The 26,828-nt window shown below is 40.0% G+C and overlaps 1 protein-coding gene across 2 annotated transcripts in view; it reads left to right on the top strand.

The window, feature by feature from the left end:
- The window catches only part of DOC2B (double C2 domain beta), a 528,819-nt gene that overhangs the window by 219,276 nt on the left and 282,715 nt on the right, over nt 1-26,828 (top strand). The window contains exon 3 of one of the 2 annotated variants that reach the window (XM_075264914.1): nt 22,946-22,969. The exons of the other annotated variant lie outside the window; for it this stretch is intronic. Within the exon in view, the coding sequence (XP_075121015.1) occupies nt 22,946-22,969 (24 nt within the window). The remainder of the gene's footprint in view (nt 1-22,945; nt 22,970-26,828) is intronic. 2 annotated transcript variants of the gene reach the window in all.

Below are 26,828 nucleotides of genomic sequence, written 5' to 3'. Positions count from 1 at the left end.
ACAGACAACGAAAAAGAAATCAAAACAGAACAATACAAACAAACCACCACTACGTGGGAGAGGTGACACCTCCCTAGAAAAAGTGGGGAAAGGTGACGAGAAGACACCACACTCGCACCACACAGTAGAGCGAGACCCCCGGTAGGAGACGAGCCTTCTAAAAAACGGCGCCGCCCCTCCCCGGAAGGCCCCGGGCAAATAGGACAACAACAATCTACAATAGCATAACCAATCCAACCGGTCTCAAGAGAAAGAAACAGAGATAAGAAAAACAAAATGAAACAATAGATCAAAATATAAGGATGCACAAAAACACATCATAACTCGGGTGTATACAAAGAGACGCCAATACTGGCGTAAAAGGTCAGCCCCCTGATTAAGGCATCTCGGAATTTACAATAGCAGGGGGAAGAAAAAAATAAAAATAACAGAGAAATCCATAGTCCCATGTCACGGAGGAGGAGAGCTCTGCGCTACGGGGGCGCTGGAGGAGGCAGGTGTACGAGAGCGCCCAGACGTGCGGGATTTACGTTGAGCTTTCGGAGGTGGAGGTATTGGGGGATTAACCAAGAAAGAAGGCCAGCTGGAGATATCCACCGGAGGCAGGCCCAGAGCCAGCATAAAGGAAGGAATCTCGTCCGGACGATGTAGAGTTAGAAGTCGAACTTCCCTGCGGACCTGCAGACGGAACGGGAAGCCCCACGAATACGGAATGCGATGATGAGTCAGGACATCTAATAGAGGCTTGAGGGCCCGACGTTTAGCCAGGGTGAGCCGTGAGAGGTCCGGGAGGAGCGTCAGAGGATAGTCCTTATAAAAAATCTGGGCCAAGTCCCTGGCCTTTCGCATGATCGCTTCTTTCAGTTGGTAACGATGGACCCGACAAATAACATCCCGAGGGACATCGGAGTCGGGCGTGTGCGGGCCTAGCGATCTATGCGTACGATCAAGTTCCAAAGGAGAGTCCAGGGGAACATCCAAGAGCGAATTGAACACAGACCGCAGAACACCATCCAGCTGATTAGAGTCCACAGATTCTGGGAGACCCCGGACACGGATGTTGTTCCGCCTATTACGGTTCTCCAGATCGTCTATAGTATCAGTCAAACGCTGAAGTTGGCGGGCATGAGCCTGAAGAACAGAGTCCTGCACAGAAATTCGCTCAGAGGCAGAAGAGGCAGAGGATTCAACAGCGGTCACACGGCCTTCCAGGTGCCGGACGGAGGAAGAAACAGCAGACAGTTCAGCCTTATATGATTGTTCCAGGCGCAAAACATAAGCCTCCATATCTGCCTTAGTAGGTATGGAGCCAAGGGTGGCAGAGAGGCGACGCAGCTCCCCCAGGGCATCCCCCAAACACAAATTCTCAGCAGAGGTCACCGGAGCGTGGGATGTTGGGGTATCCACAGTGCCCCCACTATTGTCAGGAGGCAGAGTAGAGGGGCCGCCACTATGTAAGGGTGGAGGGGGGAGCCCTGCAGATAGCCATGGAGAGGCAGGGTCAGGGGGAACCATCCCCAGTCCAGAGCTCCTAGCCATGGAGGGCCGTGAAGGGAGAACAGGGGTGCTGTAAGTACCAGAGGGAGCCATCTGGGCAGAGGAGGGAGACAATGGAGGCCAGTCAGTGTCCATGGCAGAGGAAGAGGCAAGGGGGGAGGGAAAAGTACCTCCTAGCAGGCCTTGTGGAGCACCGGCAGACGAGGGGAAGCAGGAGTCCTGAGACTGATCTCCCACGGAGCTCTGGCCAGGGCTGGGAGCCTGTGAAGCAGCCTGGAGGTCCGGTGTTGCGGCGCTGCGGCTGGATCCACGGAGAGGCGGGCTGTCAGGAGAAGGAGAAAGCGCTGCAGACATCGAGGACTCAGCGGGCGCCATCTTGGATCCGGACAGCGCGGCACCCGGAGCGGTGAAATAGGAGTGCAGCCCGGCCGTAGAGGACATCGCCGGCGGCTGAGAGGAGGATCGGGAAGGTCCGCGACGGTTTCTCCCCATGAGGAGGTAAGTGTAGAGCCGGTTGGAGAGGTGTAAAGGGCAGCCCGAGGGGATACCAGAGAGGAGCTCACGGCAGACACGTCCTTACACCGCCATAGCTAGGCCATGCCCCTGTAAATTGTCTTTACAAGTTGTCAAAGAGTCCTTAAAAGTTATTTTGATGATTTTATAAGCCATTTAATTAGAGGTGACATGAGGCCACTTCTAAGGGCCTTTTTCAACTCTGTGGTTTCTTTAGCCATCTTTTTTTTTTTTGCTGTGGCCTGCTGGGGAAGCAGTATATCAACCAGGGAAAGAAATAGACTTAACAGAAGCTGCTCCAGTGGCCCAATCGGTTAACCCGCGGTACTTTTAAGACATAGACTTGACAGGCTGATTAGTAGGGACAGCTCTGTCCTGGGGAGCCCCCTGGACCCAGTACAGGTGGTGGGTGACAGAAGGACGCTGTCTGTGGTGAGCTCCATGGAGGAGAATAAATCCCACCCCATGTATGAGACCTTGACGGCACTTGGGGTGAAGCAGTCGTTTATAGTTCTACCAAGTATGAGAAGGCGCGCTATTGGAGATCCTTCCTCCCAAACGTGGTCATACTACATAATCTACATTCGACCAAGTGAAGAGACAGAGCTAAATGATATTGAAGTCTCCTTTCTTTCTTTCTTTCTTTCTTTCTTTCTTTCTTTCTTTCTTTCTTTCTTTCTTTCTTTCTTTCTTTCTTTTTCCTTAGCTGCTATTGATTTCTAGTATGTGTGTCTCCTTCTGTAATATATAACTGTTTATTATGTTGTATCTGTATTATCATGCTGCTGTAACACACTGAAATTTCCCCACGATGGGACTATTAAAGGATTATCTTATTTTATCTTATCTTTCACTACTTGCACCAACTAAACTCTTCTTAATCTATAATAAGCATTTCTTCACTGATTTTGGCACGGTTATCATTTTATCTCTAGCCCATAATGTTCACAAAAGTGTTGGAATTAAGAACAGGCAAAGAGCTGGTAGAAATTATGAAAGGGTCTCTTTAAACATACAAAGCAATGATGTATACGCATCCTATCACTTTACAGTTTTTCCAATGGGATACTACAGTAGCAGAAACATAACATTTTTCTTCATCCAAGTGAACAGTCTGTGGATTTGGCTGAATGCTTATTTGGGAAACAGATTGAAATCTATTTAGATTTTTGCTGATGCCATATTTATCTGCTGATATTTCTGCTCTGCAATACAAAGTCCTGTACATGAATTTGCATTTGCTTCATGTCATGTCTGATTTCTATAGGTGAGTACTTTGTGTAAAAAGGTCAATGGGACATAAGGAAATTCAGACAAAGGGAAATGTTATAAATGAATCCCAACATGTTTTAATCACCAACCTTGCAGCAGATTAGAATTGCCCTTCTCTCAACTTCACCAAGATGTAAGATATATATATATATATATATATATATATATATATATATATATATATATATATATATATCATCGTGCTCAACTAGTTATTTTCCAGTTCACAACTCAGAAACAAAAAGATTCAGGTTTTAGCTATCAATTCACACCAGGCAACTTTGCACCTCAGATAACGCTCTCTAAGGCAGGGTTCACACTACCATTGGATTCCGTTAAGAAGGTGTCTGTTACAAAAAAACAAAAAATAGGAAACATATCATAACAGACATTAACGGACACTAACTCATGTTAATGTGTCCATTTTTTTTAACCGACCCATTTAATGGATCAATTAAAAAATGAAAAACGGACACACAAGCATCAGTTACTGTCAGGTAATGTCCTTTTCTTTTTACTGTCCATTTTTTTTGTTTTGTGAGCATGCGCAGAAAACAACGGACGCAAAATAACAGACTATCAGTTACTGTCCATTATAAGTGTGTTACCCGTAGACTTCAATGAATCCATCAAGAATCCGTTTTTTCAAATGGACACAAGAGTCCTGGTCCTGCAAGTAGGATTTTTTATCTGCTGGAAAAAAAAAAACCTTCTGATGGACTGTGTGTAAATGGACAGAAACGGACACTAACAGAAACAAGCTACGGACACTGTTGACCATACCTCCCAACTTTTGAAGAGCTGAAAAAGGGACAAAATATGCGCTGCTGCACGCTTAGCTCTGCCCACTTTTATGTTGACTCCACCCATTCTCATTCATTTTTCATGTGCCCCTACATAGTACAATCTTCCTACAGTCACCTGTAAATTATATTCCCCCCCCTCCATCTTTCCCAGTTTCATATAACCCCTTTAATTGCCTCCAATTTCATGTCCCCCTCCATCTCTGCTCCCAGTTTCATGTCCCCATCTCTTCCCCCCGTTTCATGTCCCCCCCATCTCTGCCCCCAGTTTCATGTCTCCCCCATCGTTGCCCCCAGATTTATGTCCCCCATCTCTGCCCCCAGATTCATGTCTGGACCCTTCTTCTGCCTCAGTGTCATGCCATTCTCCCTCCCTTCATCTGCCCCAGTGTCATGCCGTTCTCCCCCCTTCATCTGCCCCAGTGTCATGCCCTCCCCCCTTCATCTGCCCCAGTGTCATACGTTCCCCTCAATGTTTAACACAAACAAATACTTATACTCACCTTCCAACGCTCCCTCGCCACTCTCTCCGCTCTCTCACTCCACTCACATAGTTGTAGGCCCCATGTGATGTCAGCACATCGCACCTACACACGCCGAAGCCGTAGCGCAGCAGTAAGGCTGGAGATTATATGTTCAACTCATCGGCATCCTCCAGACGCCGATGAGTTGAAATCGGGACATACCTCCCGCCGACCGGGACCGCGGGACAGGACACCGAATTCGTGAATGTCCCGTGGAAATCGGGATGGTTGGGAGGTATGCTGTTGACAGTCACCAACGGTAGTGTGAATGCCCCATAACTTTGCAATGAATTCAATACAGCACAGATGCTTATAGCTTTAGGAATGAAAGGGCAGACATAGTACAATCACTCACAATTATCATGATGATTAAAAAAGGTTTTTATTGTACTAAAAAAAACCTCATTGTATACCAGCATATCACATTAAAACTATACTGCATGACTCAAATTTCGCCTCATCCTCATACTATGAGAGCAACGGACAGAGACTGAGCCCCCTCTGCCTTCGTCTCTTCCCATTGACTGTAATTTAAAAAACATGACAGGCACTTTCTTCCGTCATGTTTGTTTACTTTTGTAGCAGAAGAAAGGTTCCTGCATGCAAGACTTTTTCTCCTGCCAGGAAAGTAAAAACATGATGTTTTTTACATAAAGGTGAATGCCAGGTGGAGGGGCTCAATGTGTATCTGTCGTTTAACCATTTAAGGATGCAGGGTAGTTTGTACACTAATACTCAGTAAATATCTCTAATATATTATTTTTTATCGTCCTATAAAGCAATTGAACAAGTATGGCCACGCTTATTAGGAGACCTTAGAACTTCAGGAAACTCCAATTCAAGTCAAGTTCTTGTTGCGCCTGGTAGGGCGCAAAAGAAGAATATTAACTGAGTACAATGGGCAGCGTCCACCGGCGACGACTCTTAGGTCGGAGTATATGATGCAAAATATATTGGGGAAGGGTTCCTCAATGTATAAACCAGCCAAGCGCTCCCTCGGTGTAGACAAATATCGATACACGGATATGTAGACAAAAGTAGATTTTATTGTAAAAGATGACACGTTTTGGGTTTTTTTGGTACTCTATGAGTGCCACCCCTTCATCAGATCTCTTATTGAAGCTCTATCAGCATGTACTACCTGATTTTCTTTTTATGGCATTCACTCTGCATTAAAAATGATACCATATTTATATTGCTTTTCTCATGTTTTACTGCTTTTACAAATAAAATGTAATATTTTGAAAATGAACGATTTTCCTGGGGACAGCAAGTTCTGATGCCATTTTTACTGTTTTGTTGATGGAGATATGTAAAGGCTCTTTATTTGCTGGTTAAGTTGTACTTTTTATTGGTAATAATGTTTGTCATGTAATACTTTTTCATCACGTTTAGTGATATTTTTTATACATTACTTTGTGTTCATCATATGGGGGTAAATAACTGTTATATAGTTATTTTTTATACTTTATTTTTAACATTTTGAGCAATTCTTATTTTTTTACTTTTTATCTGTTCTACAATGGGACTTGAACTTGGGATCTCTGATCCCCAGTGCAACATGCTGCAATACATAGTACTGCAGTATATCACACATAGGGTCACTATGTGTAATGGACATAGGCAGTCAGGAAGCCATTGCTCGGTTTCTTCACTGCCATATCAACCTCTCGGACTCTGCAATATTAACATTGGGAAATCCAAGAGATGGTGAGGCGATCTTGCCCCTTGACCCCCCGGATGCTGTGATCGCTATGGATGTGCAATGTAGCCAAGTGCTGGAAGTAATGCCACAGGAACAGCTCCTCTGCCTGTGGCATTACAGCTCTGTACAGTTATGGTGCTGAGCATTAACTAGATGCTCAGCATGATGTAATAGTACAGCATGGTGCAAGAAGGGGTAAATATCTGTTGCTCTAATCTTGAGATGGATGAGAGCAATAGACATTAAATAATGGTGGTGTGAACCCAGCCTAATATCGCTTGAACATTCAATTGGGACACATGTAGGGTATGTCAGTATCTAGTTCCTAGATGTGTGCCGGCATGCCCACAGCTAATTATCGCCATGCAGATCTTGCACTTCAGGTTGCACTTCAGCTTGATGTGAAGTCTTCTGCAAAGGTCTTCATCGCAATTCCTCTAGTCGTCATCTCTGGCTTACTCCTGTAGTCTTCTTCAATGTTAAATTTGCCTTTATCCAAGTGAGCACTGGTCTATCGTCGTGCACAGGACAATCAGGCCACAGGCTAATAGGCAGTTGAGGACTGTTTGATCTCTTTCCAAGGCGAGAAGCCCTACAGCCAATAGCAGCACTGAGCTGAAGCTGAATTTAATTGACAATGCCCCCTGTAAATCTGGGATAAGGTGTGATCGAATCAGGTCAAGTAAGCAGGCTATGGAAGAAGAGAACTGAACAGTTGAGCAGAGTGGTTGAGGGGGTTGTTGGTTGAAATGTCTTCATATATTTTTAATTTTGTTTTTGAAATATGAGGCAAAATTGATGAGCATTGATGAGACAATAATCTAATTGAGGGTACAGGATAGCTTTGTGTCCATATGTACCATTGTTATAGGTTTATGCCTGTAGTTTATTTATATCATTTACTACAAGTATGTGAATATGTATACATCTAAGAAAAATGAAATCTAACCCTCTTGGGCAGAGCTCTGGATTTAACACAACAGCTTTTATTCCAAACATTCAAGCTGTATTAGTTTATTTCAGTTCTCTATAAGTAGCACAATTGTATGTCTACATTTGCTGAGATTTATTTACAGTGTATTTGTACATCTTTTCATGTTGGCATATGGAAAGTCAAATATAAAAAGCATGGACATGCTCATTATTTTGGCAGCATTTTGTTTTAAATGGCATGTCGCATAAATTTACCTAAAAATAACAGGTTTGACAGTCTGTTTGTAACTGTACCAATCCATATGTTATTATCTCTACAAAGTGACAAGTAGCCTCTAATAATATACGGCTCACTACAGCTTCTATCATCTCTTGTAAATTACAGTTACATAGATGACACTTTTTTCATATTTCATGTCTTCACTGAAATTAGTTAATAGGATTCTTAACCATAGAAATATGTGAAAGGTACATTGAATCATTATGTTCACCAAAAGAGTTTGAGAAAATCTAGAACAAGATGGTCGAGATGGTTATAACTGTTATAACTGATAGCCGTATACATCTGTCATTTCATTCCATAAAAAAGTAAACCACAAAGCAAACATTTCATGGTCTAAAAGATACCATAAAGCTGGAATATCACTTGCCAGTACAGGAAGAAAGAAAATTTTCTGAAGATCATGTGACCCAGGCTGATAAAGAGCATAAATCTAAAGAATGGAATAAGTGCAATTTAAAGCACATGGGGCAAATCAAATTCCTTTAATCTAATACTAACTGGAGTTGATATGCTGGTTTATGATATAATCTGAACTAACAACAGATTATGGAAATTCATAGAAAACCATTTGGGAGAGGTTCTCATGCTGGTTTTAATGGGGGCAATGGGGTTTACATAGCTTAAAATTGCTCCAACCTGATATTAAAGGGTTTTTACAGAACTTTTTAGCTCCTTAATGACCAAGGACGTACATATACTTCATTGGTCACAAGAGGGTGTATGGAGAGGGTTCAGGAGCCAGAATCGGCCGACATTGAGCATGGCTGTTAACACTTTAGATGCCGCAAATGCAGTTGCTCAGTAGCTCCACCAGGATTGCAAAACAGTCTGAAAATGGAGAACTGTTCATTGTATTGCTGCAGCAGTCAGGCTTATAGCACATGCATTGTAGATATTCCCCCCTCACTCATATTTAAGACTTCTGCCAAGTTGCAAATCCTTACAAACCAAACAATTTAGAATAATCGGGGGGCAGCACGGTGGCTCAGTGGTTTGCACTGCAGCCTTGCAGCACTGGAGTCCTGGGCTTTAATCCCGCCAGGAACAACATCTGCAAGGAGCTTGTATGTTCTCCCCGTGTTTGCATGGATTTCCTCCCATTCTACAAAGACATACTGATAGGAAAAAAAATGTACATTGTCATCCCTATATGGGGCTCACAATCTACTTTACAAAAAAAAAAAAAGAATAATCGAGTCAAACCATAGCTCATAATAAATCAGTTTTCCCATCTCTTGTGTAAAAATGACAAAATTAATGTAATGAGCCAGAGCTGACTGTATAACATGTTCCTGTCAAGTTCTTTATATCTCTCAAAGACTGCTGGAGTTTCAAGATCTAATAAAGTTTGGTTTCATGTGCAATGTACAAAAGTCCTTCGCTCTTCCTGAAAAGTCATGCTTTATAGAATGTGACTGAAAACATGCAGAAGTCACGCCGTTTTGCTGATACTGTCAGTGTCAACTCTGTAAAGGGCATTCACAAACAGAATTGACAAAGTGACTTTTTTAATTTGCAGAATGTTTAATCCTTTCCCTTTATCTACATAATCAAAAATGTCACTTGTGTCTTCAATAGCCGGATTAATTTCGGCCCACTTTAATAACTTTAATTACTCTAGTATATCTCAACCTCCCTGGGGAAAATACAAAATTAACAATATAATAAGTGTCTCCAGATTCACAACATTGTTTCACTATGATACAGGAATAGTCAAAAAAAAAGTTGTATAAAGTCAACAAGAAATGCAAAAATATATAAATCCTGCAAAAATAAACGTGTATAAAACATTGCTTTTAATAAATGTAAGATAAAATGAACACTAGGCCAAACATCATACCCCTAAATTAATACCAATGTTAGAAATAGTATAGTAATATCCACCATACCATAATGTTTCATCCCAATCACACAGACTCATCAGGGGATCTAGGAATAAACCAGGAGATAGAGCCATACATAGTCCCTGGGTGTACAAATCAACTGCTTATAAAATACAGATCTAAAGTTACCTACCTGAAGGGTCAAAAATCATTATCTTTATGTACCATGCTGAGCTACATAGTAGAGAGCAAGGTTTACACCTAGAAGATGGCATAGACGCACACTCGGCATCCCATGAGTGTTTTATGGGAAGGGTCCAGCTAACTCCTCCCATTAGAGCTACAGAGTTGGCTATGTCAGGGCAGTGGGCGGAGGCATCTCGCTCGCTTGATTTTTGCAACTGTATATATCACAACGCTCAGTACCTAAGGCATGGCCTGAGCTTCTACGGCACTCTCTGAACAGACCCAATATAAGGAGTTTTCATATGAAGCTCATCATGCCCACCCATAGCAAAGCTCAGCGTAGTTACTCTTGACTCCCAGCCTCTTATACGATCTACTATTCATTCAGAGCAGTCTTGAGACCCAATAGATACCTTTCTCCTCCATGGAGCTTAGCTACTGAATAAATGGTAGTATTACTGGCAATCAGGATTGATGCTAATATTCAACACACCTATATAGAAGCATGGAAACATTTGCTTAAAGCCAAGAGAAAACCCATCTCTCAGGTGAATAAAGCAGATGAAAGTTTATTTAGAAGTGAGGTTACAGCATAGAGTATAATGGCTAGCGAAAATATACATAACAAAGAGATGTAGCTATGAGACCTCCGATCTGAGCAGAGAAGCCTGGCAAATGTCCCAAAACAGGAGTTCTTAAGCCAAATTTCTGGAAACTAGCCATCAAATCATCCTCTTACAACTAACGTCACTCACATAGGAGAATTAATGTAATTCTACATGTGACTTATAGTTAACTCTATGTAAACTATACATTGGGCCAGTCTTCCTTCTAATCATTCCTTATCAAAGTGTTTAGTCTGCTTTATGTAAATCAATGTTTCTGGACTCACTTGAATCCAAGTAACTAGATCATAGGTGAATAATCTTACTCAAGGACACATGTGAAAATGCCAGCATTAAAGGAATTAGCAGTATACATATATACCATGGGATTACAATATATCACCAATTAATTATAATGTACACCAGAAAATTGGCATATATTCTAGCCTAAATTTATACCAGTGTCTAGCTGGCATATATTTCAATTTCTGGTACACAGCTGACACAGACATGTGCCAAATTTATTAATAAATTGGCTGAATCTAATTTCAGTGGGTTAGTTACTAAGTTTGGTACATTAATCTTAGTGAATCGGCTTCATTGACCCTTAATCTACAACATGGTGGGACAAGTTTACTGAGCTAAATGTAAATGAAATCTGGCCTAATTTGCACAAAACCATAAAAATACACAAAATGTATTATTTATTTTAGACACTATTTGTCCTTCCCCAGGGCTTGATTTGGCAGAAAAGAGGCATGGCTTACGCGGAAAGGTCATGGTCGATGTGAGCTAAATTTCATAAATATGGCAGATTTAAACTATTTGCTCTAAATTTACATTGTGTAAATATTAGACAGAAAAACAAGTACTAATAGTGCAAACATTAATAAAGATCTGTATTAGGATTATGAATATAAATATTACATTAGATAAACCAATCATCTGAGTTACAACACAACAAACACTCCATGGAAGAGGCATATTGTTAGGGAATTGCTAGGACAGCAATTCCCCAGAAGCTGCTGGAAACCCTGGAGAAAGGGGCACAAGAGACAGTGAGCCCTAAGCTGAAGACCCCCAGTGTCCCTTCCTCTTGCCAGGCCCTATCCTACGCAATAGGCGGCAACTTGGAGGCAATCCCTACCTATATACGTGGCACACAAAACGCAGATAAGACAATAACAACAAAGGGAGGTCAGCTAGCCAGGGGTCAGTAACAGTCGGGAAATAAAGTGTCAAAATCGGAATCCAAAAGAATAGTCAATAGGGAAAGCCAGAGGTCAAGACTCAGAATACAAGAAATAACAGCAAGAGAAAAGTCAGCATGCACAAGGCAATAGCAAGCACCAATGTGAATGTGAGCCAAGAATAAATAGGGAGGAAGAACCCGCCCTGGAGTTAATAGGTAGACAGGCTGTCAATCACACAACAAGACCAGAATTAACCACTTCATGAACAGCGGCAAACAAGGGCAGAAGACGGGTGTGGTGGAAATTCAATCACAGAACTAGAGCCGAGTTCACACAGTGCAACCAAAGACTTTAAACAAGGAACCAAACTGCACACGCCTCCTGCACCGCCGCATGCGAGCTGAAGGTGGCGCAGTGACTTGAACAGGCAGAGACGTTACACATATGGTATTGCTATTTATAATAACTGTATTTTTTATATTAGGTTCACAGTAAGGCTGGCATATCTTTGAGGGATGCAATTTTCAAAATGCAGTTACCACCTAGGGGATTCCACTTTATTGACACCTTAGGCTCTCTACAACATTACATGGTGTCCAAATACCAAACATCTAATTCTGCACTCCAAAAGCCAAATAGTGTTCCTTATGATCCATGATGGAAACCCAATGGATCCCATCACAAGCAGATATGAACCCAACTCGAAAGCATTTGTGCAGGACTATAATACTGAGATCCACTTCTTATTTACAGAAGGTTACACCATGTCCTTTGGTCACACAGCTATGCATATGCATCAAATGAATAGGACAGAGTAGTAGCATGGCCACATAACCAATAACGTAACATGATGTCACCTTCTTAGAAGGCAAAGTGATGCTCAGCACCATAGTTCTGGACAACAACTTTAAACATGGAAAATCCCTTTCCAATCCAAGCTATCCCCTATACTTTAGATTTTTTTTTTGTTACCAATGATAACATCAAACTGGAGATTGTTCTTCTCTACAATAACAAAAGCAATGGTAACAGCTCTCAAACCCTTTCCTTAAATCAAACAAGACACATAAATCAGTTCTGAACTATGTGGTGTATGTGTGTGTTTGTGTGTGTATAACTAGATGGACAGATAGATACAAGAAAAATTACTCTTATATAAGAGTAAAACTCAAATCCACAAAGTACAAAATAGTAGTAGAAAGGCCTAAGCAGCATTTATTGTGAATTTACATAAATGATGCAAAGGGACTTCAAAGACCAAAAGTACAAAGATGACATGCTACATTTCTGGAAGCAAAAATGAACGATCTATAGCTCTGTGCTTAAGATTCTATAATTGTAATGATAGTTATTGTAGGCTTTACATTAGTAAGAAAAATAGTCATTTCCTGTAATGTCAAACAAAATATACGTAGAATTCTACAAAGGAGAAATAGTCTGTTCAAGGCAAATTAATATTCAGACCACACAGAAAGACAGAAGAGGGGAAGCTGAGAAGGAATTGTACCTGTAGTTTTACGCTTTCAGTAGAAGCAGCTTAATAGAGGCAGTTGAGCAGTGGTTATCTATGAGGAATCTTGGATTTAGAAGTGTATTCTCCCCTGTGGCGCTAGCAAAATGTAATGTGTATTACATGTTACCTTTTCTCTAGAAAGTATAGTATTTTTATTCCATTTTCACAAAAACCAGTTAGGTCACAGATGGTTTAGAGCCTTTAGATGACAAAATCAATATTTTTAACACTGGATAAAATGTACAATATTAAATTGTCATGTAAATATGTAAATTAAGGCCTATTTAATTTTCATCCTAGCTTAACCTTCCAGCAATATTTTGGCAGCAAGACAGCACAAGCACTCAAGTGCCATCTAGCACAGGGTAAATAGCTTGTAAGCAGCTGTTGTACACCGCATTACATTGTCACTTTTATTAGCAGAAAGTTGCAATGACCAGATCGAGTCGTCAAACAACGTACATTGGCAGAAAAGCTGCAAATTGTTGCAAATTTATATCAGTATATTGTAATACATTCACTAAGAGATATATTCTGTAGTAAGTAAGTATTAGATATATTTTACCGTCATTAGCTTGAAGGGGTTCATATAATGTTCAGTATGTAAGGAGAAGACATATTAGTTATATCTATATATAATTAGATAAGTATGTCTGTTTAACAGCTTAATTTGTATGTATTTAAGTGGGATACATTGATATTAATATGTAGTGTAGGTAGATATTAATAGCTATTCTTTAAATATATATATATACATATATATATATATATATATATATATATATATATATATATATATATACAGTCCTATGAAAAAGTTTGGGCACCCCTATTAATCTTAATCATTTTTAGTTCTAAATATTTTGGTGTTTGCAACAGCCATTTCAGTTTGATATATCTAATAACTGATGGACACAGTAATATTTCAGGATTGAAATGAGGTTTATTGTACTAACAGAAAATGCGCAATATGCATTAAACCAAAATTTGACCGGTGCAAAAATATGGGCACCTCAACAGAAAAGTGACATTAATATTTAGTACATCCTCCTTTTGCCTCTAGTTGCTTCCTGTAGCTTTTAATCAGTTCCTGGATCCTGGATGAAGGTATTTTGGACCATTTCTTTCTACAAAACAATTCAAGTTCAGTTAAGTTAGATGGTCGCCGAACATGGACAGTCCGCTCTCAAATGATCTGAAAACAAAGATTGTTCAACATAGTTGTTCAGGGGAAGGATACAAAACGTTGTCTCAGAGATTTAACCTGTCAGTTTCCACTGTGAGGAACATAGTAAGGAAATGGAAGACCACAGGGACAGTTCTTGTTAAGCCCAGAAGTGGCAGGCCAAGAAAAATATCAGAAAGGCAGAGAAGAAGAATGGTGAGAACAGTCAAAGACAATCCACAGACCACCTCCAAAGAGCTGCAGCATCATCTTGCTGCAGATGGTGTCACTGTGCATCAGTCAGCAATACAGCGCACTTTGCACAAGGAGAAGCTGTATGGGAGAGTGATGAGAAAAGCCGTTTCTGCACGTACGCCACAAATAGAGGTGCCTGAGGTATGCAAAAGCACATTTGGAGAAGCCAACTTCATTTTGGAAACAAAGATTGAGTTGTTTGGTCATACAAAAAGGCGTTATGCATGGCGTCCAAAAAGAAACAGCATTCCAAGAAAAACACATGCTACCCACTGTAAAATTTGGTGGAGGTTCCATCATGCTTTGGGGCTGTGTGGCCAATGCCGGCATCGGGAATCTTGTTAAAGTTGAGAGTCGCATGGATTCCACTCAGTATCAGCAGATTCTTGAGAATAATGTTCAAGAATCAGTGACGAAGTTGAAGTTACGCCGGGGATGGATATTTCAGCAAGACAATGATCCAAAACACTGCTCCAAATCAACTCAGGCATTCATGCAGAGGAACAATGACAATGTTCTGGAATGGCCATCCCAGTCCCCAGACCTGAATATCATTGAACATCTGTGGGATGATTTGAAGTGGGCTGTCCATGCTCGGCGACCATCTAACTTAACTGAACTTGAATTGTTTGTCCAAAATACCTTTATCCAGGATCCAGGAACTGATTAAAAGCTACAGGAAGCGACTAGAGGCTGTTATCTTTGCAAAAGGAGGATCTACTAAATATTAATGTCACTTTTCTGTTGAGGTGCCCATACTTTTGCACCGGTCAAATTTTGGTTTAATGCATATTGCGCATTTTCTGTTAGTACAATAAACCTCATTTCAATCCTGAAATATTACTGTGTCCATCAGTTATTAGATATATCAAACTGAAATGGCTGCTGCAAACACCAAAATATTTAGAACTAAAAATGATTAAGATTAATAGGGGTGCCCAAACTTTTTCATAGGACTGTATATAGTATATCTTAGACTTACATTAGGGAGTTTAACATGCCTAAAACTGTTCATGGATAGTTGGGACTTCACCTGTTGCAGAGTGATATGTGCTGGCTGAGGGAGGATCCTGGGCGAACCCCAGGGCTCCTGTCCAGTGTCCCTGACTCAGGAGCAAAGCTGCTGATATCTCAAGAGGCATCAGACACTTCTATTATTTTTGCACAGTGACCCAAACTGAAAATAGTGACCCAAAGAAACAACCACTGCTATTGCCATGACATTCAGGTGTGTGTCATGGATGTCAGTTAAATAAGTTAAAGGGGTATTCTGATTAACATAATCATATCTATATTTGTAGATAGTTAAAAGTTAAACATTTTTGCAAATATAAGTAGTTAAAAATTCTGCAGTTTTAAAGATTTTCTCTAACTATCTTAGTGATGACAGTCTGTTATCTTGATTGGTTTCCAATGGATACGACCATGAATGCAGAAACTTTCTATGGTCTGGGACTTGTCAGGGACCCAGTCATTATTTTCTTATTGTAGCCGGGTTATCAGGCAGGGACACTACATGTATCAGAAGATATCCCGGCTACTATAAGGAAATTATGGCTAATTCCTGTATTCATGGCCATATCCATTGGCAATCGATCAAGACAACAACTTGTGACCACAAGATATTTAGGGAAAATCTTTCAAACTCTGCAAAATGTTTAATTACTTATATTTGCAAAAATGTTTAACTTTTAAAAATGTACAAATTTAAAAATAGTTATGTTCATGAGAGTACCGATTTAAGTAACTACTCAGAGGGGCAGTTGGTGTATAGTACTAGAGAGGAGGAGGATTAGTCTCTCACAATCAGGATACATAATATAGAAAGAAGAAGCAATAACAAAGAAAAAGAAGCAATAACACTTCAGAACCTCAACATATACCTAAACTACAAACCATAGAGGATTAGAAGTATGCCCCTATGTTTGTGAAAGAAAAAATATCCTTGTACCGTGTTAGCCAATGGATACGAAATGAAAGAAATTTTTTGAGAGAAGTCCTCAGTAGTTGATACCTTTTTTAATGGCTATGTTTGTGGTGAGAAGTAAAGTTTTCCTCTGATAATGGAACATTAATATTGAGGCACCAGAGATAAGAGGCACCAGATGATCTCTATATAGCTAGAAAAAGGAGGTTATGAGTAGGATATGTGTCATAGTACAACACAGTGAACACTGTAACTATGTATCCCTATAGCAACATGTCAATGGTCAAAGCATTTACAAAGTTAATAACAATAAATATAATACAATACATCACCCTTTGGTGACGGTATATTGGCATAGAGAATATAAACAATAGCTGATTCCTTATCTTAGATCACACTAATATTTAGAATTCTTCTAATAACAAGTATCATCATGTGCACACAAAAAAATGATAACTAGAACCTAATCGGCTGTTATTGGTAATACCAACATCTTTTATGGGGTTTTTTCTAAATTTTATTGTGCTTAGAGGATAATTTTGAAAGAATTAATGCTATGTCTCAAACTATTAATATCACGACATTAGGATTATATCTATATTAAAATAATCTTAACTCCTACTAAGTATTGGAGACTTGGTACTATACCAAAACTATCACATAAACAATTCTTCAAGCTTTCATCTTTGAGAAATACTGTGGGGGAACAAGATCCTCTCTTGCTTCAGATCTTTGTTTCCTGTAGTTGTCAATAAATCTTTAGAAAGAGATGAAAATAGACAAAAAAAGAACAGTTTCACTACAACACTAAGCAATAGACATCTTAGGATCTAAGAAGCTGTGTACACCACACTCTATTAACCTTGGGCGACATTTAATAAACTAAATCCATCAGATTTGGGACAAACTTATTTTGAGTTTTAGACACTAAGGTGACATAAGGAAGAAAAAAATATATGACCACTGACATTTTCACAATATGTTCCATTCTGGTAGATTCTGACAATATTTGCTCCGTATGGACATAGGAGTCACTGATGATACGTTACAGTACTGTAGACATAAATATTCACATAACCCGTGACAAAAATTTTCAGTGAAACCACAAGTTGCCGATACAATGGAGATTGAATACGAAGATTCGTGACATTTCCTATGACCCCTCCATAAAATAAAAATATTGTGGACAAAAAGAGTTTTATGTAATTTGTCCTTTCAGTCCTTGAGGAATTGAGTTATGAAACAATATGCTGTATACTTTATTAAATATATAGCTTATTGTCCTGAGTAATATGAGATGATATCATGATCTAAGGCCCAAGTATTCTATGACATTAATAATAATGTAGATCTGTCTGAATACAAGTAATTGTGACTTTTTGAAACATAATTTTCTTTTCTATAACATTCGGCTCTGAAATAAATGTGTCCCTGCACTGATGAATAAAGATCTTGCCAGGGTCAGCCTGTAAAATTCAGCTTTACATGAAATATATTCAACTACTTTAATACAATTTCACAGAGTATATTAAGAGATTATTATGTGAGTCGTATAGAATAAATCCTCTGCCCTTTATCTTTTTACATTTCACATAACTGACTTTATGTATTTAATGCATAGGTTCACTTTCTTCAACTTGATATATGAAATTCATATCCCTAGATTTGCAATGCTGATAATCAGTCTCTCAGCCGATTATAGTCTCTTATACTGTACTTTGTTTTTGGCTAAAGCATCCTTCACACAACCGTGTTTAATGTATGGGTCAGTGAAAAACAAAATGGATGACACATTGGTTGGTATCCATGCTATTCTCTAACCTATACAACGAAGTGAATGGAATGAGATGCAAATATGGAAAGGTATAGGAGCTGCTCCATATTTTGTGGCTCTTCACTATGGCCCGGACACACAGCCACAAAAACTATGGTTGTGTGTATGGGTCCATAGAAATGTGTGTCTCCGTACTTTGATCCACAATTGCGACACAATTGAAGCACAGACATCTTTGACTCCTATCTTCTCCACACACCCATCCCATATATATATATATATACACCACAGCGGCCCCTGCAGCTTATATTATGCCCCACAGTGGCACAATAGACTAAGGGGCATAATAGTGGTTGCAGGGGGGCGCTGTGGGGCATAATAGAAGTTATAGGGGCCACAGTGGACACTTCAAGCTCTATTATGCCCCAAAATTGCCCACCCATGAACCATTATTATACTCAGGGGTCTTCTTAGACCCCGAGTATAATAATTGGAACCCCAGGAGAGATGAGGGAACATAATAAACACTGTTACTCACCTCTCCGGGATCCGATGTTAATCCTAGCAGGCTTCGACCCCATATGGTAATGCCCAGACGTCACGTGGTCTGGGATATTACCATATAGGCCCAAAGCCTGTGGTAGCAGTAACAGCCTGTTGCCCTACAGTCCCAAAGCCTGTTCTAGCAGTAACAGGCTATTACTACTAGCACAGACTTTGGGTCTGTATGGTACTGCTAGCACAGGTTTCTGGCCTATATGGTAATATCCCAGACCATGTGACGTCTGGGCATTACCATATAGGCCCGATGCCTGCTAGGATTAACATTGGATCCCGGAGAGGTAAGTAACATTGTTTATTATGTGCCCTCACCTCCCCTGGGGCTCCGATTATTATACGTTAGTTAGCAGGTCTGAGCAGGTCTGGGGAGGTTGGTAAATAGGCCTCTGCCTGCTGGGGATATTCCAGCAGGTAGCGGCCTATTATAAAACAAAAAAAAAAAAAGTTATTATACTTACTGACCTCGATGCTGATGCTGCTCCCACTGAAAGCTGCCGCAACCTCTTCTCCCGGCAGACGTCTGCATATCAGCGTAGGCGGTGTGATGACACCACCTACGCTGATATGTAGACGTCTAAACCAGCGCAAGGATAGCGGCAGCTGTCCTGCACTGGTTCAAAGAAAAAAAAGTTAAAAAAAAAAAAAAAATCGCCTGGGCTGCCGCCCCCCTATGGTCCGCCACCCGAGGCACGTGCCTCACCTCGCCTCATTAGAGGTGCAGCACTGGGTCATTCATATAATTTCTTTCATATTTTAAAATATGTAGATGGACAATTTATTGCACATTTGTTGTATATGAAAAAAATGAAAAAACAACAAATTTTGCTCTGGGCTGTCTAACTTATGGAACAAAATATGGAATCCATCTAAATCTCCAATCTGATACAATGTGATAACAAAATAACATTAGTTATTGGTAGATCTGTTCACATTGCCATAGGGGCTCCCTTTGGAACACTGTTCTTCCTGTCAAAGTTACAGAACCTGACAGAAGCTATTATATGTCAATGAGGTGTGTCAAGGTTACATCCATTAAACTTAAAGGCTTAAAATATACTGTAAATTGAAGCTACAATGCTCTCCCTTCACTATTATGGGTCTGCTGGGACTGCAATCTCTGGCAGCCCTATAGAAGTGAATAGAGCACCTGTCATGCAAGACGCACTGGTGCTTCATTCACAGGGGGGATGCAGGGGTACATTGTCTCCTGATTGTTGGGGAAAACTCACTCTGCAATGTGGCACTTATCCCCTATACTTTGTATAGGAGATAAGTGTCTGTAATGGAACAACCCCTCTAAGAATACCACAATGAATGCTTAATTATGGTAAGTAGAAAGAGGAGCTTGTTACATTCTTGACTACCAATTTTAAATATTTTAATGCTAACAATAGTTCATTTCACCTTTAACATTATAATTAGAGATGAGCGAGTAATATTCGATTGAGTAGGTATTCGATCGAATACTATGGTATTTGAAATATTCGTACTTGATCAAATACTACTAGCTATTCGCAGTAAATATTCAATTCAGAACCAGCGTTAATTGGCTGAATGCTATACAGTGTATAGCATTCGGCAAGTCAATGTTAGTTCTGCAGCAGGCTCATCCTTGCTAGTTGGGAAAGCTGGTAGCTTGCTGTTACGAGGGAGCTGGATTTTTCTCATAGGAATGCATTGACCAGCATTGATTGGCCAGTGTACAGCATTCGGCCAATCAACGCTGGTTCTGCCGGAGGCTCGTCTGTGAGAAGGCGGAATCTAAGATCGGATCACAGCAGTCTCCATTGTGGTCCGATCTTAGACTCCGCCTCCTCACAGCCGAGCCTCCAGCAGAACCAGCGTTGATTGGCTGAATGCTGTACACTGGCCAATCAATGCTAGTCAATGCATTCCTATGACAAAAAAAATCAGCTCCCTCGTAACAGCAAGCTGCCAGCTCTCCCGATTAGCAAGGACGAGCCTGCTGCAGAGCCAGCATTGATTTGCTGCAGGCTCGTCCTTGCTAGTCAGGAGAGCTGGCAGCTTGCGGTTACGAGGGAGCTTACTTTTTATCAGTGCAACTGCAAGCGCTGTGTAGTTAAAGTGCATGGACCCCATAGACTATAATGGGGTCTGTGCGCTTTATCTGCACAGTGCTCCTCCTAAACACTCTACTCCTGCTACTTGTGGACTTGGTGACTCTCCTTTAGTTGAATAGTGGTTTCCCCTGAAACGAGCATTTTTTCCCATGGACTATAATGGGATTCGATATTCAATCGAGTAGTCGAATATTGAGACTCTACTCAAAACGAATATCATCTCTAATTATAACCCCTTCCTGTAAAATGATTCTCATGTACGTCATTGGTTGGAGGTAATTGAAGAATAAACCCATGTGTGTATGTCATAGTGTTTGCATGGACAATGGTCACACTCCTACACTAAGGTGTTCGATGCTGTTGAAACCCTTAATCACCCTTCATTATATGGTAATAACTAACTAAATAAATAATAACCCTATAGGAACCAAACTGCATTATTATGGTAAAAGAATGAAGGATGACCAGCAGGCTCAGTTTGTCTATACCACAGTTTGGCTTATGGAGCATTTCTTTTTTAGTAGATAAATTAGATATCTGATACCCTTCCTGCTTAAATAAATGCTGTAATAACTTTTGTTTGAAGATCAGAAACCATTTAGTGTGTCAAATATGTAATAATAGGTAACATCTGGCTATTTCTTTTATATGACTATTAATAACTAGGTTCTGTAAATCTCTCACAGCAAATTGAACACTACAAATCAAATCTCTACAATTCTATGTCATGTTAACTGGCGAAAACACACTGTGCAACATTAATATATTTTACTCCAAATAAATAAATCCTTCCATGGGCTGTAAAGATAAGGATAACACCTTGATAACCACAGGCTGCTGGCTAAACTCCAGCTCTGGATGTATCTAAGAACAGAAAGAAGAATATTCCATTACAGCACATCCTAGTTTTATGTTCTTAGTGATTATAGCAATTGCTATTGACACTGCATAGTGCTGAGCTTAGTTCCCTTCCATTACGGAGCATTTACGTGGACTCCTGCAGTATGTATAATCACAAGCTTTATGGTAGGTGAGAGAAGGAGGTCATCTCAGATAACAGATAACACTCAACAGTTTGCTCTTAAAGCCTTCATTGCAAGACGTTGCTAACAATAAAAACTGAAGCTTCCAAATTGACTTATTGCTATGAAAATAAAAATAGGTTCTTATATTTTATTTGACCAATATCTCAGTGTTTGAAAAAATGAAATGCACAGCTTTCTTCCCTATAACTCTCCCTTTCCTTCTCCTAGCAGGAGACTGCACAATGACAAGTATTAACAATCAACTACTGTCTGCAGGGCCGCTGACTTGCAACCATTGGACGTTATTATTGTCCATGCATGGTTGCTGCACGGCGGTCACTGCCAATGACCAGTCAATTAGCTGTATATAACCAAACAGATATACAGAAAGAATTTTTTACAGTTGACAATCTTTTCTCTGGTGACATGGGTGGACTTCTATGGGTAATTGAAATTGGATATGTTATTTTCAATTTTATACTTCATTTGTGCACAGTATTTGCTGGGAACAATAACATGATTGACTAGGATCCATTGTAAGTGAATATAAAGTGGGTCAATGTGCTCATCATATAGAGAGGTTCCCCAACCAGGTTGCATGCTTTAGTTTATTTCCTTACCATGTACAACCACTAGAAGTAGGACTTAAAACATGCATTTAGGAAAACAGAAGCATTTTAGGTTAGGGTATTATATAGTAGGGTATTCTTTTTCAGAAACATGAATTGCTATGCATTTATAGGATTTACACAACGCCAAAATGGCTTATACAATAAACCATGTAATCCAAGGTTGCTTCATGCTGCTACCATGTCCTCTGTTTCTAAGATAAGCTTAGGTCTGGTAACTGCAAGAAACCAAATGATTAATATTAACGTGTATATTTATTGAGGTGGCCTAGTCATTCTGCTTATTACAAATGAACATACAATCAAGCATTTACAGTTATAAATCCTAATAGGTTTGCATTGATTTCTAAATATATGTAAATGTATATGTACATATATGTACTATATTAACATACTATTCTGGTTTGCGTCTATATGTGGCTTGTAACTGCTGCATATAATAATTCACTGGTTATAATAACGATTGACTATCACAACAAATAAGCAGTCCAAGTCTGTATGTTGTACTTTCTGTACCCCTGTGTTGTAGCACATAGCATTGTTTGGTGATCATGTTTTCATTCTACTGTTTCACAACTCATTTCATGCTTTCTTTTTTCATTTTTCCCTGTCTTGTTTGTCTTTTCCCATCCACTCGCTAACATTTCACGCTTACCATCTGCTCTTTGATGAGGGAAGCTGCCAAAAGTATACTACAGAAAGGTAAGGGACAAAAGTTGGTTTCTCTTAAGAGAAACAGAACATCTTATCTGACAATAAGTAAATATGCAGACATAGAAAGAAACAACTAGAAGTTGCAGAATTAAAAAAATAATGTTGAAATTCAGTACATCCAGCATTAAAGGGTACCTGAGTTTTCATGAAAAGTTGAAATATGTGCAGGGGTTTCCTAGGCAGTCTGTTCAATGAATTTATAAGACTTTATACATGATGTCCTGATGCAAATATTCCCATCATGGTTGCTTCACAGTATACATTTCTATCTCAGGCAGGGAGTCATGTGCAGTAAGAAATCTGCCCCCCTCATTTATCCATTACTAATAGTGTTCTGTCACACTGCCAGGAGTAACTGTACAATCGCATACAAATAGATGAGAAAAGTTTGACTGATCATAATATACTGTAGATCCATAAACAGTGGATTGCAAATTCATTGCAAATGCATGCAGGTAAATCATGGGTAAAAGAAAACAATCCAAAATTTAGGAGAGCTGTTTGCTGTCTGTGAATAATATACCATCTATAATCACACAAGCAGCCAGAAGTACATACAAGTACATACGAGACTTGTTTCTTACATTGTAAGCTGTGAGAATTGCAGAATATTCAGTTCTTTGCACTGAGCAACAGTTTACAGATGTGTGGGTGGAGACAGAGAAGAATCAGCCCTTCCCATCTGCATTCATTGTGTGAAGAGAGAAAACCACCTCCCCTTTCACTCACTGTCATCCCATGTTGCTTACAGTCCTATGAAAAAGTTTGGGCACCCCTATTAATCTTAATCATTTTTAGTTCTAAATATTTTGGTGTTTATAACAGCCATTTCAGTTTGATATATCTAATAACTGATGGACACAGTAATATTTCAGGATTGAAATGAGGTTTATTGTACTAACAGAAAATGTGCAATATGCATTAAACCAAAATTTGACCGGTGCAAAAGTATGGGCACCTCAACAGAAAAGTGACATTAATATTTAGTAGATCCTCCTTTTGCAAAGATAACAGCCTCTAGTCGCTTCCTGTAGCTTTTAATCAGTTCCTGGATCCTGGATAAAGGTATTTTGGACAAACAATTCAAGTTCAGTTAAGTTAGATGGTCGCCGAGCATGGACAGCCCACTTCAAATCATCCCACAGATGTTCAATGATATTCAGGTCTGGGGACTGGGATGGCCATTCCAGAACATTGTAATTGTTCCTCTGCATTAATGCCTGAGTTGATTTGGAGCGGTGTTTTGGATCATTGTCTTGCTGAAATATCCATCCCCGGCGTAACTTCAACTTCGTCACTGATTCTTGAACATTATTCTCAAGAATCTGCTGATACTGAGTGGAATCCATGCGACTCTCAACTTTAACAAGATTCCCGATGCCGGCATTGGCCACACAGCCCCAAAGCATGATGGAACCTCCACCAAATTTTACAGTGGGTAGCATGTGTTTTTCTTGGAATGCTGTTTCTTTTTGGACGCCATGCATAACACCTTTTTTTATAACCAAACAACTCAATTTTTGTTTCCAAAATGAAGCTGCCTTGTCCAAATGTGCTTTTTCATACCTCAGGCAACTCTATTTGTGGCGTACGTGCAGAAACGGCTTCTTTCTCATCACTCTCCCATACAGCTTCTATTTGTGCAAAGTGTGCTGTATAGTTGACCGATGCACAGTGACACCATCTGCAGCAAGATGATGCTGCAGCTCTTTGGAGGTGGTCTGTGGATTGTCCTTGACTGTTCTCACCATTCTTCTTCTCTGCCTTTCTGATATTTTTCTTGGCCTGCCACTTCTGGGCTTAACAAGAACTGTCCCTGTGGTCTTCCATTTCCTTACTATGTTCCTCACAGTGGAAACTGACAGGTTAAATCTCTGAGACAACTTTTTGTATCCTTCCCCTGAACAACTATGTTGAACAATTTTTGTTTTCAGATCATTTGAGAGTTGTTTTGAGTAGCCCATGATGCCACTCTTCAGAGGAGATTCAAATAGGAGATCAACTTGCAATTGGCCACCTTAAATACCTTTTCTTATGATTGGATACATCTGGCTATGAAGTTCAAAGCTTACTGAGGTTACAAAACCAATTTTGTGCTTCAGTAAGTCAGTAAAAAGTAGTTAGGGGAATTCAAATCAATAAAATGATAAGGGTGCCCATACTTTTGCACCGGTCAAATTTTGGTTTAATGCATATTGCACATTTTCTGTTAGTACAATAAACCTCATTTCAATCCTGAAATATTACTGTGTCCATCAGTTATTAGATATATCAAACTGAAATGGCTGTTGCAAACACTAAAATATTTAGAACAAAAAATGATTAAGATTAATAGGGGTGCCCAAACTTTTTCATAGGACTGTATCTAGTGTATCTTTGGACGAACCTTGGCTTGCAACAGTGAATGGTAAATTAGCTAGAAGAGAGATATTTAGTGGAAGGAACTTTATAGAGGCTTTTCAGACTGAAAGCAGCCACATTTTTAAAGGGATTCTATCATTGGCTATAGTGATTTTTTATTAAGCATATATTTGCATAGCCTTTAGAAAGGCTATTCCAGACATACCTTTTATCCAGTAATCCTCCTAGTCATTTTTGAATTGGCCCGCTTTTATTGCTATTCTATTTAGCTTCTGCACCGGAAGTGTCTGTGATGTTCTCTGAGCACTGTGTGCTGTGTGTAAACACGGGGAGGTGAGTGCAGGGACAGCTGCTGTTGTTGCTGCTGATAACTTATCAGCCGTCCCTGCTCTCACCTCCCCGTGTTTAAACACACACAACATACACTGCTCAGTGAACTACTTGAGTGCACCGTGCTGGTTTATTAGCATATCAATATAAGTGGGCCAATTCAAAAATGGCTCAGAGGATTACTGAATAAAAGGTAAGTCTGGAATAGCCTTTCTAAAGGCTATGCAAATATATGCTTAGTTAAAAATTACTATAGCCAATGATAGAATCCCTTTAATTAAAGTGCACTGACTTTTGGTCCAGAATCTCATGTTCTATGAAATGATGCCAAGCAGTCTGAAAAATTTGTGACCATTTAACACTTTTTTTTTCCTATACATTAGATATATACCAATTGTGCTGCAGGATGGATGATACCAACATACCTACAGCATACCTCCCAACTTGCGAACAATAGAAAGAGGGACAAAATGTGCGGCGCCCATAGCACGCTGCAGAAAATTTAGTTCCAACCACTTTTATGTTGACTCCGCCCATTCTCATTAATTTTCCATTTGCCCTGACAGAGTATAATCCTCCTACAGTCACCTGTATATTATATGCCCCCACATTTTAATGTTCCCTTCCAACTGCCCCACTATATTAAGTTCCTTTCCTGGCGCCCCAGTTTAAACATGAAACTTGTGCAGCTGGAGGGGACATTAGCAATGGGGGTAGTTCGAGGGGGACAATAAATTAATGGCAGATGAAGTGGGACATTAAAAAGGGGGGCAACTAGAGGGGGACATTAAACTCGGCAGCTAGAAGTAGACATTAAACCGTAGGTGTAGCTGGAGGGGACATTACACTGGGGGCAACTTCATTGTACACGCACTGACACGCCCACCGTGTGATGTCACACAAGTCCTTGAACCATAATCAAGCGTTCCTCCAATCACCAGAGCCTTTTATCTGTTATAAGAGCAGACGGTGATGAGAGGAACCATTGTACAGTAAAACATTAAAGGGACATAGCGGGACATGTAGGGAGCTGTGCGAGACCGCGGGACAGGGGTAGCAAAGTGTGACTTTTACGCCAATTGCGGGACGGTTGGGAGGTATGCTACAGTATCATAAGAAGTAGTAGAAGTAGGCGCTATGGACTGCACTGTTTCCC

The sequence above is a fragment of the Leptodactylus fuscus genome, chromosome 2, assembly GCF_031893055.1.
Source record: "Leptodactylus fuscus isolate aLepFus1 chromosome 2, aLepFus1.hap2, whole genome shotgun sequence".
NCBI classification, from domain to species: domain Eukaryota; kingdom Metazoa; phylum Chordata; class Amphibia; order Anura; family Leptodactylidae; genus Leptodactylus; species Leptodactylus fuscus.
This window is presented reverse-complemented; position numbering and strand designations above follow the sequence as displayed.